The 18,602-nt window shown below is 46.3% G+C and overlaps 1 protein-coding gene across 1 annotated transcript; it reads right to left on the reverse strand.

Annotated features, from left to right (window-relative positions):
* Positions 1-784: 784 nt before the first annotated feature.
* On the reverse strand, positions 785-6,630 carry LOC136620502 (cleavage stimulation factor subunit 2-like). Its single transcript, XM_066595303.1, has 2 exons — positions 6,554-6,630; positions 785-2,416 (listed from the first exon to the last, which is right to left on the reverse strand). Exon 2 carries the CDS (start codon positions 2,341-2,343, stop codon positions 904-906), a length of 1,440 nt encoding a protein of 479 aa, XP_066451400.1. The 5' UTR covers positions 2,344-2,416; positions 6,554-6,630; the 3' UTR covers positions 785-903.
* Between the last annotated feature and the right edge of the window lie 11,972 nt (positions 6,631-18,602).

Below are 18,602 nucleotides of genomic sequence, written 5' to 3' on the forward strand. Positions count from 1 at the left end.
CAGTGTTCTTCTGGACTAAGCCAAATTCTGCAGAAAGCACACAGCAACAATCCCACTGCAGAGGCCGGGCTCTGTATTGCAGACATAGAAGTGAATGGAAACTTTGGCTGCAATACCAAGCTTGGCCACTGCAGCAGGAATGGAGTTGTCTACTTCCTGCATAAATCCACTCAGCGCATGCCAAAAAACAGCTGATCAGCAAGAGGCCTGGATGGCGAACCCTCGCCTAGTCTAAGGCTATACCATAAATAGTTTACAACCCCTTTAACATTTAATTCTGTATATCAACAGGGAGTAGCACCCCACTCCCAACCCACATCACATAGAAAAATTGATGGCAGAAAGCGCCAGTCTATTTAGTCTGGCCTTATATTCTCTTTGTCTTGGCATAGGGCTATAATTATTGCGGCAGCTTGAATTCACTTATTGTTGATTTTCCAACCACGTCTGCCGGACATTAGTTCCAGGCATCTACCACTCTTTCAGTAAAATAATATTTTCTGACAACGCTTCTCTGCCCCCTAATGTTATTGTGGCAGCCAAAAACTACTGTATACCAAGGGACAAAAACCAGGATTAGCTGTCTGTACATGTTAATAGTTTCCTTCTATAGAAGACTATTTCTAGGCCTCTTCTCAAAAAGGTGAGACATTGACTTACAGGGAAGCTGCCCTTCAATAGGTGGCGCTACAGAGGAATTGTACCATCTCCGCTTGGCATAACATCATTTATTAACAGACACACCAAACGGCAAACTCCTTCCATCATTACACTTACACCCAAACTGTGTAGAAGGTTTATTAATGGACACTCAAATGGCACAAGACAAAAAAAAAAAAAATTTGAAAAGAAAGCTTGCTTTTGTTTCCATCACTAATTAGCGCAGGCTGGCGCCGCTCTGCCTCACGGCCCTCCAGTGGATTTCTGAATCTGCTCCTTTAAGATGAGGATGCTCTGTCTTTGCTCAGGCGGCAACATGGCGATCTGGTCGGACGTTAACTGCAGGACCTGCATTATGAGAGCGGCCTTTTCGTGGTCATGTGGGGTGATCTGGTTCTGTCCCGGACTGAAACCACCTTGGCCAGAAGATGCTTGGACATTAGGAACCTGTCTTGCAGGCTGAGGACCCCCAGGCCCCGATACTTGCATTCCAGGAATGGGACCCCTTGATGGGGGAGCAGGAGCGGAGCCCCTTACATCCATGGGTCTGGGTTCCATTGCTCTGGAGTCTCTAGAGGCTCTTGCATCCAGAGCAGGCATACGTGGATCCAACATAGGGCCTCCTCTAGATTCTCCTAACATAACTCGCGGTGGTTCTCCCATTGGGCCTCCTCTAATTTCAATGGGTGCAGGACCTCTATCGTGGTGCATAGATACCCCGCCCTGTAAAGGTGGTGGCAAGTAGCCACGATTGGGTTGATCGTCATTTGTTACAGTAAGTAGTGTTCCCCCTCGTGGGTCATTGGGTCCATCTCCAAGAAGGCCACGTGGTGGGACATTAGCGGCTGGAGGACCACGTTGTAAAGGGGCTCGAGGATCAGGCATTGGAACACCCTGAAGAACTGATCCCTGTGGAGGGTTTAAGGGACCGGGTCCTCCACTTTGCATGGGTAGTGGTTGCATCATATGTGGGGCACCGTTCACATGCATGCCCCCAACAGGTGCAGGATGCCCACTGGGTGCATTTGCTTGCGGGAGTGGAACATTAGGACCTCCTTGAACCGGCTGTTGGTTTCCTGATAATATCAGCGGCACAGTGGTCGGACGGTGAAGGATTTTCACAGCGATTTCTGGATCCACAATCCTCATGACCACCTGAGCCTGAAGAAGGGCATATGCCAACTGTGGGTTCTGTAACAGCATATTTCGGGCTTCTTGAGGACTGTTCTGCACACACAGCTTCATTTGCTTCATAAGTTCAAACATCTGCTCAGGGGGTAAACTAGCCACAGCTCGACTTATAGACTCAGGGGCATCTTCTGGAGGCACTGGGTCACCATATGGAGACTCAATTATAGGCGCCCCTGTGCCAAGACTCTTCAGCTCCTCCTTGTTCTTCTCACTGGCCGCATTATCAACCCGTAGCGCTCTGCCGCTGAATTCTCTGCCATTCAGGTTGCGCATAGCGCTGAGCGCAGTCTCCTGGTCCTGATACTCACAGAAGCCATAACCTTTTGGCTTACCAGTTTCCCTGTCATATACCAATCTAAAACTGACCACGGGTCCGACTTCAGAAAATATATCCTTCAGCTGCTCCTCCGTGGCCTCATATGGGATGTTCCCAACAAAAACGGAACGTAAAGATCTATCCACCGCAGGATCTCGAATATTCAATCCCGCCATTTTACAGCGCTGGAAAGTCCACCACAGGCGTCCAAGACGTTCCTTGTTGCCGCTTCCTCTTGGGATCTTATATCTGCATGGAAAATATCTTATCAGTACCATAAAGAGAATCAGACACACTTTTAAAGAGGTTATGCCAAAACTAAAGTTATTCCCTACCCACAGGATAACCTTATGATCGGCGGGGGTCCGACTGCAGAGACCGCAAGCAATCCTAAAAACTGGAATCTTGACAGTCCCTTCATTAATGGAGCACTAATATGGGGCAAATTCGGGGAACGGTCACTGAAGTGGATGGAGCAGGGTGTGCATGTGCGTCCTGCACTCCAATCATGTGGAGACTGTCGGGAACCCCAGTAGCTGCACTTCTACTGATCATAAAGTTATCACAACTTACACCAAATTGTGCATTTTTTACATGGATTCACCTTTTTATTTGAAGAAGTGCAATCTGTAATGAAAACCCGCAGCATACAATTGCCAGATTTCCTGCACCGTGGGTCACTTTTCCATGCTGATTTTCCCCACAGAGGGAAGATGGGATTTCTTAAAATCTCATCCACAAATTGTAGTACTGGGGGTTTTCCACAGCATTCCCCATCCCTGTGAACTTGTCCTAAATTACACTTTCTGAAAAAAAAAAATTCAGCTAAGCCCGGTCCAAGTCAGAACTGCTTCTACCCCCAATTAGCAAATATCCTCATTATCGGTACTGCCTGGTTTCACACCACAATTCTGCGACCACAAGTACAGTCTAGTATTAGTGAAAGGGGCTTTAGCAAAACCCTTTCACCAATACCAAAAGAATCTGCTGAAAATTTGAACAGAAGGCAAGTTCACGACCCTTTTTTCCCCATTTTTATCCATCGACGTAGACGTCTGAGTGCTTTTTTTTTTGCAGGACGAGTTGTATTTTTCAGTGATACTATTTAATGTAACATCATGTACTGAAAAAACTATGAGTGCATCTTGTTTCTCTGGCGCACAAACTGCAACAAAAATGACCTGATAACATTATTCTGCGGGTCGGTACAATTACTACGATACTAAATTTATAGAGTTTTTTTTTTGCTTTACAACTATTTTTTCCACAGATTTAATTTTACATTATTTTCTGCCATCTTCTGACCGCCATAACGTTTTAATTTTTCCATTGACATTGTTGTGCGAGCGCTTATTTTGCGCGGGACGTCCTGTAGTTTCAAATGGTACAATTTTGAATTCTACAAACTTTAATTGCTTTTTATTACATTTTTGTCTTGGGAGACGAGGCGAGTTAAAAAAGTGCAATTCTGGCGGGTTTTTTTTTTTCCTGACGACATTTACTATGCGTGGTAAATAATGCATTACTTTGATAGATCGGACTTTACAGACGCGGTGATATCAAATTTGTATTTTTGTTTTATTATTTATGTTATTTTACTATAAATATGGCAAAACATTTTCATTTTTTAAGCTTATTACTTTTTAAATAATTAGTAAAACTTTTTTAAACTTAATTTCACAGTTTTTTTTTTTTAGTCCCCAGAGGGAACATGCTTCGGCCGCTTCTGCAGTATGATGTAATACTATAGCATTACATCAAACCGCGATCTGACAGGCAGCCAATGGCTTTCAGAAGGCCCCACAACTGCTATGGCAACCCGCGATCTTATCGCAGAGGAAGTGCGGTACCTTTAAATATCGGTCGGGGCATTTTAATGCTGCTGACGAAATTAAAGGGTTAACAGCTCCAATGAGTGGCGCGGCTTATCGGAGCTGTTAAGGGCGGTTGCCGGCTCTAAGAAACAGCCAGCACCCGTATTGTATGGAGCGGAATCGCCCCACGATCTCCCTTCATACATACCCCCAAAGCTGCAGGACGTAACTCTGTCCTGTAGCGTTAAGGAGTTCACGTCTGCAGCATGCGCTATTTATTGTGGATATTTGTGGCGAATCCACATTAAAATCATGTGCGAAAATATGATGCAATTTTTGCCCTGTGTGTAACTAGCATATCAATGCAGTAATATGGCTGTAAGTGTAGGGACTCACAAGATAACAGACCCTCGCTGTGGGCTTGCGGGTTTACATATTTTGACATAAATATTAACCTAATATTTGGTATTTATGGTATTTTGCAGTAAGCTGTCTGGCTTTAGATGCTGGGGAGACCAGGAGGTCTCAGGGATGGCTCACTTTGAGATGCATGACACGTATCAATGGGACTTGGCACCCCTTGTAAGCCTTATCTATGTGCAAGTATTATACTGATCAGACGCTCCCCCAATATGTGTCCCCCTTCTATCAAAAAGATCTGCATTCATAGAAGTTACGGACACGTCATATCTAGTTTTTCAGTGGCAGCTACTACGCAATTTCTAACAGTGGTTCCGTTAAAGCTGACTAATCATGAACAGCGGTGGAAAGCACTGATTTGCAAACGGAGGCGGTTATTGAAACCCAAGGGGGATGTATTGAACATTTGTTGTCCGAACTGCATAGCTACAGCGCCACCTATTAATGATTTTTTTTTTCCATTCAAAAATGGCAAACGCGTCGTCTACAGTGTCCATTGTCTGAATTTAGTCTCATTTGAATCAGAACGTCCTCCAGAGGCCTCTGGGTTGGGGGAAGTTTAATCTCGTTCACCCAGTACACTGGTGGCAGTGATGGGACAAGTGATACATAGATATATACGTATGTGTATATATACGCACACATACCCAACACTCCCCTCTTCCATTTACCATTTCAGCTACAGAGTTCACATGGGCTGTTTACCATTGTGATCAGCCAATAGAAGGCCTGACAGGGACGTCATCGGTGCTGTCCCATGAACCCTCTGGGGGTTTCTACATTAGAAGCCCGTGGACCAGGTTTACGTGACGTCACCTGCCGGATGCTGCGGCACTTGTAGAGTTTTTGCACGGGGGCCAAATCTAAGGAAAAATATCTCTGAAAAACCATCTTAGATGCGGGACAAACTGGCGTACGGCGTCACTGTAGGGCTTCAGGTGCGGAGGGGCGGTACGGACGCAGTAAAAACCGTATCATAAATCACATGCGGTTTTTTCTTTCTAACCACAAAACTACGGCAAGAAAGGGTTTTCATGTAGTTTTCACTGCACCCCCCCTCCCCCCCAGTGTGAACACACCTTTAGGTTATACATGATGGGCTTAGATACAGCCGCCCGCCATACGGTATCACACACCAACCGGCACAGATACGGCCACTCAGCACACAGTATCACACAAGACGGACAGCGCTCTGAAGCGAGTCCCGGCCCGAACGCAGATCTATGGGCCCGGACCGCCATCCATGTGTATAATACTTGTAGTTTGCGCCCGGACACCCGCGGTCAGATCGGCACCTGCTTCCGAAAGCCGTCCGAAAAATGGATGGCGCTAAAGACAGAGGCTTATTTACTAACACTACATTTTAGGCCACACCCCTAATGCTAGAACGACCAGAAACGGGCTAAAAACGTGATAAATGCGGTGAGCGAAGTTCTCAGGCGTAATTTGCACCAGAACACGTTCGTATTTTGAATAGTCGGTAAGCCCCGCTGTAATTAAATGTGAGATACGGCAGGCGCCACGCAGCCCCCCCGGTATATTTACATTCGGCTTCATTCTCAGAGGCGTACGCAAATACAAGAACAGCCGGGCTCGTTAGCGGCCGACCACAGTCGGAACCTCCGTTGCCGCTCTGCGCTATAAACGCGATGAAATAACGCTGCGCCCGCCATCAGCGCTACTTCATCCCAGCTGGATGCCATCCAGAAACCAGACGCCATTATATCCGTCGGTCCGTCCGCCTCGTGACGCTTCCGTTCGGCCGGCGGTTGCTGTTCCCCCGATTCCAAATAGAGCGCAGAAAACCGTAAAGCCCTCAGCAGACGGTACCGCACACAAGCTTAGATACGGCATCACGCCGGCTTGGATACACGGATCCTAGTAGTATACAGCACTTCATGAGCCCGGGGTCCGTCTCCAAGCAGCAGCTCGGGGAGGGTTGAGGCTTTCTGCAGCTCCCTCCTACTACATCCCACACTGCTGCGCGGCCTGGAAACATGGCGGCGGGGGAGGCTGAGGGAACTACACCATATGGTGGGAAACAGCAGCCCCCGCCTCAGCCCATCGTGTACCGGCTGTTAGACCCCCCCGCACGACCCGCCGGTGACCCGGTAACGGCCGTCACGTGACCCAGCCCGCGCCCGCTTCTCACCTGTGGCCCGAGAAGCCCTGACTGAACTTCCTCCCGCAGAGTCTGCCACGTCCTCTTAGCGACTAGTGACGTCATCAGCGGGAGACTACGCCTGCTGATTGGCTGCGCCGCGCTCACGGTTGACACGTGACCCACGCATTATAAATACTGGTAGAAGGCGGGAAGCGCTGAGGTAATTGTGAGGGTCGCGGTGACGGCGGCTGTCCGCGGTGTGACTGAACGGCATCCCTGCCCGCGGTGCTCTCTGTGCCGGGATGACTTGCTTATTCGGACAGCCGGTGAAGGCGGCTCCATGTTATTTTCCGATACCCTATGTACTATGCGATACGATGTGTAGGAAGGGACGGGATAGTCACGGTAAACCCTGCGCCCGTATCCGCAGCTACCCGGCGCTATTATTTAGGCCGTGCTCCCACGTTTGCAGATATGTATATATATATTTTTTTCTTTAGATGATGCATTTTTGATAAAAAAATCGCTCTTGTGAAGTTGTGTCCTTCGTGTGACAGGAGGGTGAGCGCTTCCCATAGACTTAAATGGGGGGGAAATCGCATTGGTAGGTGAGGGTCATGTGACTTTTTCTTTCCCAAGCTCCCATGGGATACGAGGTGACTCCGCCCACTGCGAGGGATTGGATAACCTTCACTTTGTTCAATAAGTTAGATTTAATGAGGGTCTCCACCCGGTGGGGGCGCAGGGAACCTAACATCACTTTACTTCAGACTACCACAAGGAGGCCGGAGCGGTGAGCGGTCCCTGATCATGTGATCGGTGGTATCCAATGGTAACACGGCAGTCATCTACCGTATTCAGACCGCTACCTGTAATCCGTCATTTACAAGAAGCCCCGGGAACGCTCGCCTGCCTGCAGCTCCAGGAGCAGCTTGTGGAGCGCCTTCTGTGTGAGACCGCCGCACCGCAGCAAGATTACGGAGACTCACAGAGCGCCACTTCCCCCCCCCCCCCCCCCCCCCTTATCCTACTACTGGGGTCAAAAATCCCCCCCCCCCCCCCCCCCCAAAAAAAAGGGTCGGCCTTGCAGCACGCATGGTAGGAGGACAGCTTCCTGGTTTTGCTGCCCCTTGTACCCATCCCAACCAGCCCCCATAATGACCCCTAACAGACATACCTCACAGTTTACATTATTACTTTAAGGGTGGATTCAGACGACCGTATATGGGTTGGGTTTACACGCCGAGCCGATAGACGGTGTCCACATCTGCAGGGGGGGAGGATGGAAGAGCCAGGAGCAGGAACTGAGCTCCCGCCCCCTTTCTGCCTCCTCTCTGCCCCATTTGCAATGAAAGGGGGCAGTGCTAAGTTTTTGCAAATTAGCCCTGCCCCCGTCCTGCTTCTCCCATTGCATGTAGGGGAGAGGGGTGGGAGTAGTCCATTTTTGTTTTCTGCATAAGTGAGCAATGGGGCCTGGAATGTATTCAGTTGGGCCCTGAAAGCCAATGGGTTTTCCCTCCATTATAGGCCTAGCCATGTGTCCTGTAAGTAGATTGGGGCTACAATGGGGGTATTGCTGAATACGGAAGAACCAGTGCGATAACATTTTGGGTGCGTCTCCCCAGTTTTTCTTGCTTGAAACAAAACTGTCATGAAACTGGCATTTGTGAAAACAATGACATTTTATTTATTTTTCACCGGCTTTAAAAAAATAATTTTTGCAGTAGCTGATGGGTCAGAGTGCTCAGTACACACCCCGATAAATGGGCTAAGGCCTCATGTCCACGGGGAAAATCAGGCCCGCCCCGGATTCTCCATGGAGAATCTGCAGCAGGTCCCTCCTGCCCCGCAGACATGAGCGCTGAAAATAAGAATGAATCAGAATTAACTCGCCTCTCGCCCGCTCCGGATCCTTCCTTCGCTGCCGCGTCATCTTCTCTGCGTCGCGGCCGGATCTTCTTTCTTCGGCCCGGCGGATGCGCAGGATGACGTCGGTGACGTGCCCCGCAGCAAAATGATCCGGCCGCAACTGAGAGAAGATGGCGCCGCGGCGAAGAGAAGAAACGGAGCGGGTGAGTAAATTCCGATTTTGGTCTCCCGCGAATCCGGACGGCTTCCATAGGCTTCAGTAGAAGCCCGCGGGAGCCGTCCCCGCGGGAGACCCGCATGAAAATGGAGCATGGTCCAGATTTTTTAATGCTCCATTTTTTTTTTTAAAATCACTTTTATTGACGATCCGCGGGTATTTATCTACCCGCGGGTGGTCAATGCATCCCTATGGGGTGCGGATCCGCGGGCAGGAGAAGAGTTAAAATCCGCTGCGGATTTTAATTCTTCTTTTGCCCGTGGACATGAGGCCTAAGGGGCTAGATTTCAAATTGGGGTCAATAGTTTTGGCAGCTTAATGGTGCTACAAGTGCACAATGGGGCCTGGCATTTATTCAGTTGTGCCCTGGAAGCCAAAGGGTGTTCCCTCCATTACAGGCTTAGCTATGTATACAGTAAGCTGATTAGGGCCACAAGGGGTATATTTCTGAACACGGGACAAACAGTGATCCATTTTGGGGTGTAAGTCTATATCTGTGTGCGGTACAAAAAAAACAAAAGCTTTGAAATGACACAATTAAATGAAAATCGTAATTTCTCCCTTCTGCTTTGCTTAGATTCATTCAAAAACTTGGGTCACAATGGGCAGTACACCCCTAGATGAATTCGTTAAGGGGTCTGGTTTTCAAAATGGGGTTATTTGTGGGGGTTCTCCATCGTTTTGGCCGCTCAAGGGCTCAACAAGTGGGCAATGGGGCCTAAATCACCTTCAAGCAAAATGTCTGTTCTGAAAACCACCGGCGGCTCCTTTTGGTTTGCGCCCCAATGCTAATACAAATATATTAGGGCCACAATGGGTATGTTTCTGAACACGAGACAAACGGGGATCCGTTTTGGGGTGATAATCTTCGTGTGTGCTGTACAAAAAAAACCCTGTTTTTAAAATGACAATTGTCAAAAAAATGAAAATCATAATTTTTCCTTTCTGCTTTGCTCAGATTCATTCAAAAACTGTGGGCTCAAACTGCGCAGCACACCCCGAGATGAACGCGTTAAGGGGTTTAGTTTTCAAAATGGGGTTATTTGTGGGGTTCTCTGTCGTTTTGGCCGCTCATGGGCTCTACAAATAGGCAATGGGGCCTAAATCACCTTCAAGCAAAATGTCTTTTGTGAAAGCCACCGGCTCCTCCTTTCAGTTTGGGCCCCGTTGTGCATACGGACAGAAGATTAGGGCCACAATGGGTATGTTTCTGGACACAGGATAAACAGGGGAATCCATTTTGGGATACAAGTCCTTATTTTCATGTGCACTATAGAAATAAAACTCTTTAAAGTGATATTTTTGGAAATATATGAAATTTTATATTTTCTCTAAATTTTCAGTTGTGGAGGGTGTGGTTAGGGGCGTGGCTTATCACGACATGATTTTAACCTCCGTCATTATAAAAAGGACAGGCCTGTGTAAAAAGAAAAGAAAAAAAAAACCGCTGGGGCACCGAATAGACTATTGATATAATTATATAAAAATTAACATACTGCGGAATTGAATCCAGCATCACGTGTCAATCTCTGCACAGGTTTTGCGCAGATTTTTCCACAGCGCGTGGATGAGATTTTCAGCTGTGCCCACATTATTAGCTTCATTTAATGGATTTTGTCCATTTAGCCCCTTAAAGGGGTCTTCCAGTTCTTAACTATTGATGACCTATCGTATCAGGATATGGCATCAATTGATTGGCCGCGTCTACTCCTTGGGTTCCTCACCGATCAGATGTTTGTCAGGCCCACTATCATTGCAGACAAAGCCAGAATCTGACAGCATTGGCAACATTGCAGCGGCTCGGGCCAGTGTTGCATTGAATTAAGTGGGAGCTGCAATATGAACAGATCTGTTTGCTTTGGGCTCTGTCCATACCAACATAGGGCTCAGTAAACAGCTGATCACCAGGGATGATCATCTATTGACTCTTGTCGATCATCGATCGAGGACCTATCCTGAGGGTAGGTAATCAGTAGTTAAGTCCCGGAAAGTCCCTTTAAATGCTGCAGTCAAAAGAGACTTTGGCATCTAAATGGTTAGATAGAGGAAGGCACCCTCCAGCACTACATTAGTTGCCAAGATGTGACTGTGAGATACCAATATGTTCTACGGTAGCTGGGGCCTAATGAAAGCTCCCAAGTGTGCTGTCTTTGTATCCCTTTATTAGGTTCTGCCACATTTATACTGACAGGCATAATACACTGCAATACAGAACTCTTGCAGTGTATTATGTCTGCTTGGTCTATTCCCTACTGGAACTAAAAAAAAAAGTACTTATTAATGATCAAAAGGAATTCTCTAGCTGTATCGTCAGCGCCTGTCTTTTAGATTGTTGTTAGGGCAGTTACTTTGTATCCCACAGCTGATACATTGCAGTTGGTCAGCTGACCACACTGCTGCAGCTCCGCTTCTTTTGAAGAGAAGTTCCTGGTTGGTTAGCCTCCCTTTAAATATCCCGTTAGCTCCCAGGGAAAACAACTGCTAAAGGTGAAGTCCAGTTCTGCCCTCTAGTGTCCATCCAGTGTCATTAAACTGCAATAGATTACTCTGGTCTTCAACTCGAGTCAGAATTACACCTGACCTAAGAACAGGGAAGAAGAAACAGTCTTGGCAGAACCTATATCACCGGTCTCTCTGTTTCTAAGGCTAAAGGTCCCGCTACATGTCATGATTATCAGGCAACTGGGAAATTGCGTTTTGAGGGCAAAAACGGGTGGTTGCATGGGAGTCTGTGCTGGATCTCCTCACTGAATGCCACAAGGAGAACGAAGCCACTGGGATCCAAAGTGCCATGAATTAAAGGGGTTTTCCAGGACTTTACCATTCACAACCTATACTCAGGATAGGTCAACAGTTGATCGGCAGGGGTCCAACGCTCAGGCCTCTGGTGATCAGCTGATATTGGGCCAGCCTTCAGTGCAGATGAAGTTGGAAGCAGACATTGCAGCAGCCGAAGTTAGTACTGAAAGCACAACTCCTATTGAACTCAATGTAATACCAAATTAGGCCATTGCAATGTGTAGTGAGGTCTGTTTCTTGCTCTGTCCGCACCGCACGGTGGTGGTTCCCCCCCACCTTTCCACTATTGCTAACCTATCCATCTATGTTTAAGTTCTGTCACAACATGTAGGTATGAGCTGGTCCATGTACAACAGGACAACAATGTTAAATCCTTAGCATGTATAGTGCTGCCCCCTGTCTTTGTATCTGCAATCTGACCCAAGATGGTGGATTGTGTGCTGCCACATGACAAATACGTATACTTTTGTTTGGGGATTCTAGTGCCACGATTACTCAGTAGGTATATTCAAGCCCGAAAATAAGCTCTAGCCTGATTTTTCAGGATTTTCAGCGAGGCTTGAAATTTAAGCCCTACCTCAAAAATAAACCCTAGTTACACTACATAAAAAAAATAGGAATACATTACCTAGCAGGCTTGGACCAGGTCCTTCCTGCTACACTCCAGAGCTCTGGCGCAGCTCCTGCAATCCTCTCTGCCCACAAAGGAGAACACTTCCTGGTTATGGGATTCATAAATCCCGCCTCCACGAAGTGATGGCTGTGATTGGTTCTTTGAGTGCTACATTGATTGGCTGAGCCACGGCGCTCAAAGGACCAATCACAGCCATCACGTTGTGGAGATGGGTTTTATGAATTGGCTGAGAGGCCTGGCCCGAAAATAAGACCCTGTGCCTCTTCTGGGGCAGAAATGAATATGACAGGGTCTTATTTTCAGAGGAACATGGTAGTAATTGTGGCACTTGTACTTTAAAGGAAACCTGTCACCAGATTGATGTTGCCCAAACCATGCTCAGCATGACCTCAGGACAGATATGTCCATTCCGGGCCCCTGTATGTTTTGTTCTGAAACGCTGCTGCATTTCAGGGTAACATACTTAGAACTTTGATTCGGAACTGACTTCTCAGCGTTCTGGAGTTGAAGGGTCACGCTGGGCTGCCCCTGCCTGCAGCATCAAGAGTGACAGCTCTTCTGCATAGGGAGCGGGCTGTCAGTCTTGATGAAGTACATGTTGGACAAATGTTTATTTAGCAGTAATACTACATAGTAGCAGAATCTTTTCAATAAACACTTTCGTAGATTCAAGAACAAAACGTAGCTTTAAAAGACAATATTATGACTTGGACTCGCCCGTGATGTACAAGTGCTTATGCATTCCAAACAAGTAGTTCTTGGTCATCTCTGAGTAACAATTACGTTTTTGCAACGTGTAAGCAGTGTATATTACCTACCAGTTGTGACACTTTATTTTCATCTCGTAAAGGACTGTTTATGGAGGCGCTGGGATAACGTTATTAAATGTGGAGCTGGTCTATTTACCCTTCTTACTTAGAGCCCTCCTGTGTGTTAATACCCATTGATGTCATGCCTTCCATTTAAAAAAATATATATTCTGGAACTCCTGCTGGAATGCATATTGTTATGATCAGCTGGAGGCCCCTTGCTGTAATGTCACCTTCTGCTAAGTTGTTATTGGGGCAGTTGGTATGACCCATTGGGGGGGAACAGTGGGCTACACTGTTCAGCCTTGTTACAGAGGAATGTCTGATTGGTCAACCTCCCTATAAATACTTTTGGTTTCTGCAGTGTGGTGTGGTTGATAGATGCAACAACATATGTTCTACTCATGATTTCTTGCTCTAGTTCTAGTCCTAGTTCTAGGTCTGTCCAATCAGTGTGCCTTGCTCCTTGGTTTTCTAGTCCAGTCTTGTCTGGCCTGTTCTGTCTTGCTCCTTGGTTTTCTAGTCTAGTCTCTGTTTCCTATTTTTTATTTTTTTATTTTATCTTTTCCTTGCTTGTTTCTGTCTGCCTTGGTTGATTATTCAGCTTGCCTATTTGGGCCTAAGTGCCCTCTTGTTGTCAGGGATAGTGTTTCAAACCACGATGCAAATAGGGACAACTGCGAACTGCTTAGGGACAGTGGGATCTGGTGTTCAGGGACAGTGTCCAGGAGAGAAGGAGGGAGATCTTTCATTAGATTAGAGACAGCATTTCCTTGGTTATTATTTCGGTTCCACATGTGTTCAAGTTTAATCCTCATCATCCGCTTACCATCACCCACCGATCCTGTTATTTAATGGTGAGTCGTTAGTATAATTTGTGTTCTCACTATGTTAATAAATGCTTCATATCTGTATTTATTGCAACATTGGGTTGTTACTCTATTCATCTCTACTGTAAGTCTTGGAGGTATCTGGGTTCTGGGGGGACACGGTAAGTACCCGGAAAAGGTGGCTGCAAAAGGCTAGGTCGAGTTCTGCTGTTTAGCATCCAGCCAGCATCATTACACATATACAGTTAGGCCCCAGATGTAACAGAAAATATGTGGCTTTAGCAAACATTTGATATTGCTCAGGTAGTTCTGTGAACCCTGCATCTTGTTTTGCTACATTGAGACACAGAACACATTTCTAGTTACTTTTTTCAATTTTCTTCCTTGGATTGGCATTATACAAGTTAATAAATGCAATTCGAGGTTATAACTGTGGAATTTTGAGAGGCGCCTTTCATTACTACAGGTTGAAGTCATGACCTTCAGTATATTGACTGTGGCATTTAAGGGGTTAAACAGCCAGATGGGAGCGAAGTTATCCCACAATATAAATATTACAGTGTAACTGGATTTTTCGGCAAGTGTTCTACAATCCCCCAGGTTCTCCTTACACTGATTTGCTGCAGTTTGTACGGTTTCATGTTTCTAAGTTCTGATTTTCAGGAGGTTTTCCCCATTTTTCTGCTGTTTGCAATCCGCTCTCAGGCAGGGGGCGTGTTGCAAGTCTAGCATTCTGCCATTAGTTCATTGTCGTCTTCTTCCTTTCCCTCACTTCCCATGCTGCATTGCTGAATGCTTTCCCAGGACGACTGTAAGAGTTGGGCATTCAGAGGCATTCTGGCCGAATGGTTAATAATCCCAATATATTGTATATACATACACATGCCACAAAAGCCAAATAGAAAGGCACTCCATAGTGCAGAGGGGACCAAAAATAAAGTACATTAAATAAAGGGTTAGGAAAATTGGTACCTCCAACGGTTGTGCAGCAGCACAACACCATAAAAGTGCAAGAACGCACCAGTAGCAGCCAGTACCCACAGAACAACGGGGAGTCTGAGCAATGAGTACCAGAAAAGAAGAATGATCCAGGCACGCTGAAGAGGAGGACCAGGCAAGCAGTAGATCAGCAACACTTTGAGATGGCCAGAAGAAGGTGACGGTCCGGCACAGAAACGTGACGCGTAACTTCAATAAAGTGTTGCTGATCTACTGATTGACTAGTCCTCCTCTTCAGCGTGCCTGGTTCCATTTTTTCTTCTGCTAATATATTCACATGCTATAACGGTAGGAGAAGCAGAGATTGTAGAGACTGCACACAGCCTGCAGATCTGCAAGCCTCTGACTACAGGGGAGGAGCCTGTGAAGCTAGCTCCTCCCCAACAGCTAAGCAGATATCCTAGTTACTACAGAAGCTCAATACCTAACAACAGGAAGTGGACTGCAGAGGAGCTAGAAGGAAGACCCCCCTATTGGCAGCCACTTTAAGCTTCATTTACAGTGGTCTGGCTTGTCTTGAGGAAGTTGTATTATCTAGTTCTATGGAAAAAACTACAAGTTAAGCATCTGTGCGCCCAGTTGTGTCTCTGGAAATAATGAATTTCACAATGTAGGCCCCTCTCATTTCCAGACATCACGGTTGCAGGCAATTTTCTTAGGGTTTATGCACACGGTGGAATCTGATGCAGATTTTTCTGCGGATCTGAAGGTTTAGCCCTTTTCAATGGGCAAATATGTGTGCAGAATTCCCAAAACAGATGCGGTGCGAAATCTGCGTTAAGAAGAAGCCAACTTCAAAACGGCATGCAGAAAATAATCTGTGTCGTATAAACTAGGGTGCAGATTCACATAGTAAGTGATGGGACTCCACAATATAATTGGAGTGCGGATCTCAATGGGAAACCACAGAAAGCCACGTTATTGCAGATTTCTGCAGCAGATTTTAGCCGCATTCAGTGAGACTGATCTTTGAGCAGTGAACCCGACATTGATTCCTGAGTGGAACCCGAGTCAAGAAGTGACATCTCTTTTTTTTTTTTTCATGACAAAATCAAGGAGAGCGCCAAGCACTTTTTAAACGGTGATGGATGTGATAAAATATAATCACTCACCTGGTGCCGGACATGTCACCCTAAGGTGATCCTGTCAGCACCCGATGTCCAGATAGGCTTATCGCTGTTACTTTATCCAGCAGAACGTTAGATCATTAAAACAAAATCATCCAGATCTCTGGAGAGCTGCAGATCACAACAATACTCCGCTCCTGATAAGAGGTCGGATAATACAAATATGCAGTGAAAGCAGAAAAAACGATGGACCTGCGCTACTTTACTTATCACAGATCTCTTCGATCTCAGAAATGTATAATAGTCAGTCTTAATACGGCGCTCTGCATGCGGCGTCAGAAGTCGACGTCAGGAGCCCTCGTAACTCTCCATTTCGGGGGGGGGGGGGGGGGGCGTGTCCCGGGAAGGAGAGTTACGAGGGCTCCTGACGTCGACTTCTGACGCCGTATTGGCACGTCACTCTAAGGGATACGTCATCTCATACAGCCAAAATAGCGCTGCACATCGAAACGAACACATGTTCAATCATTCCTGACTACCGGTATGTGTTTTACCTGTCTCCTATATATACCGCTATTTGTCTATGTTTTCCTATGCTTGAGAAAGGCGTATAATACTCCGAAACGCGTCGCTAGGATATACCAGGTGTTGTATTTCATCATATGAGGCTTTGACCTCCTTTTTTTGTATGTACTAATAAACTCTTTTGTCTCTAATTTGAGACTGACTATTATACATTTCTGAGATCGAAGAGATCTTTGATAAGTAAAGTAGCGCAGGTCCATAGTTTTTTCTGCTTTCACTGCATTTTTTTTTCATGACGTGAATTTTAAGTCCTCGCCGTATAAACTGCGCATGAACTCCCATTCAAATGAAAGGGCCCCTTTCTGATGCAGCACTGTGCGGGCAATAGGTGACTGGTTCTTCCATCACGACAACACAGCGCGGAGTGGTAAGCAATTTTTGACGAAAAACTGCATGACCTCCTCGCCTCACCTTTCATATTAACCCCATCTCGCTCCGTGCAACTTTGTTTCACAAGTGCTTCGAAAAGGAATGCAAAACATTGATATATTAATGCGTTTTGTCATCAAAAAGTGTAGTTGCTCATCTTTACGCCAGCAGCGGACTGGAAGAAGCATCGGAAGAACTCGCTTTGATAAGTTTTACTCGTCTTCGGTAAAATACATTGAGCTTGTAGGAGACAACTCTGTCCACAATACAATGCATTCAGGAGTTGGACAGCTCTGGGCAGAGACCACTTCTCACCTGCACCACCCACTAGTAACCACTAGATGACAGCATTTTACTGACTATCGCCACCTTTAATACAAATAGTTATGCAGAGTGGAGGATCCCGCAGAGATTGGCCTGTAGCTCCTCCAAGTGTTTGGATTGCTTCCCTTGCTGCATTCAACGGCAGTGAACTATGACAATATCCCAAGAGCCGAGCTTAGTTTCACATAAACCTCATGTTTAATGTTATTGTGGCACTTACACAAGCGAAACTGTGCCAAGATATACAAGTGAGCCGTCCAGTTAACCTCTTGTCATCAAGAGCTTAAATACGAAGAAGTTCATATCAAAGGGACGATGGAGAAGGCTTGAACTGTGTGAATACAGTCCAGGTATGAGAGGGGAAGACTTCTGTGACATAAGACCCAAACAATGCCTCCGCAGCGCCACCTATTGGTAGCGTTCCTAGGCCTGTTAAAAGGTTGGACATTGACTTGTAGAAAAGTTGCCTTGTAATAAGTGGCACCGCGAAGGGATTGTACCCTTTTCCATTTGCATACCAAATTTCCCAGAGGAGCATTGCATGGCCTGTTCAGGGGAATCTGTCAGCTACTTTTAGCTTTACAAGCTAAGCTTACAGGCTGAAAGTATGTGGCCCATAGAGTCCGGGGATGTAAGTGTTCTACTTACCTTCCCTGTTGTTCCCCTCACTCAGCAGGTCACCTACCTTGGGCCTGTAAGCGTGGCTTGTAGGGCACAAAATAGCTGAGTCTCTGTAACACTGGTGTAAGACTGCTATTACATGAGTGCTAGCGTCAGCAGCTAATGCTCTGTTACGGCTTGTTAATAGAACTAATTGCTAGGCAGCACCTAGCGCTCGTGCAATAGAGCCCTAAAAATTGGCATGCTGCATCAGCACTTGCAGGTTCAGCCCAGCAATTGTTGGGAAAACGTAACTGCTAGCAGCAGCCTCTAGCGCTCGTTAAATAGCCTAAATGTTGCATTCTTCTTCATTCATTCCACATTGTCCTTTAGGCGTCTAACTGTTTCCTCCAGTAGAAGTGATTTGACAGTCAATGGCGTGACTCAAACCACACAAACAGCATCTTGCTGGGAGGAATTTCATGGGCGCTTATGGATGAGAGAAAAACATGGATTGCAAAAGTATTTGCAAGTGTTTTAGAAAAGTTCTTTTCTAGTTTGAGGCAGACCGGTTGGATGTATTACTTATGGACACTTCGCAAAAGGCTGGCTGTTTGACAATGTATGCCTGGCAATCAGACTGTCAGACTTGACTCAGTATAAGAGTAGAAGGTCTTGTACTGAGAAAACAGCCTGGCAGCAATCAGAACATGCCAGTCCTATAGTTAAAGGGTACTCCTATCTGAAACTTTCATGGCAGATCCACAGGATCTGTCATGAAAGCCTGATAGATGTAGGTCCCACCTCTTGGACTTGCACGTAATTGTAGCTCTGGCCTGCTAACCCCCGCCCGGCTGAATGTGTTGTCTGGGGGTAGTCAGGAACTATGTAAACTGTGGAGTTCAGCTATGCTATGTTATTTCCATAAGTCTCATGGAAGTCAATGAATGTTATGGAAACAGTGTAGCGCAACATGCTACACTGTTTCTGCACCT

This window comes from Eleutherodactylus coqui, chromosome 3, assembly GCF_035609145.1.
Source record: "Eleutherodactylus coqui strain aEleCoq1 chromosome 3, aEleCoq1.hap1, whole genome shotgun sequence".
Taxonomy (NCBI): Eukaryota; Metazoa; Chordata; class Amphibia; order Anura; family Eleutherodactylidae; genus Eleutherodactylus; species Eleutherodactylus coqui.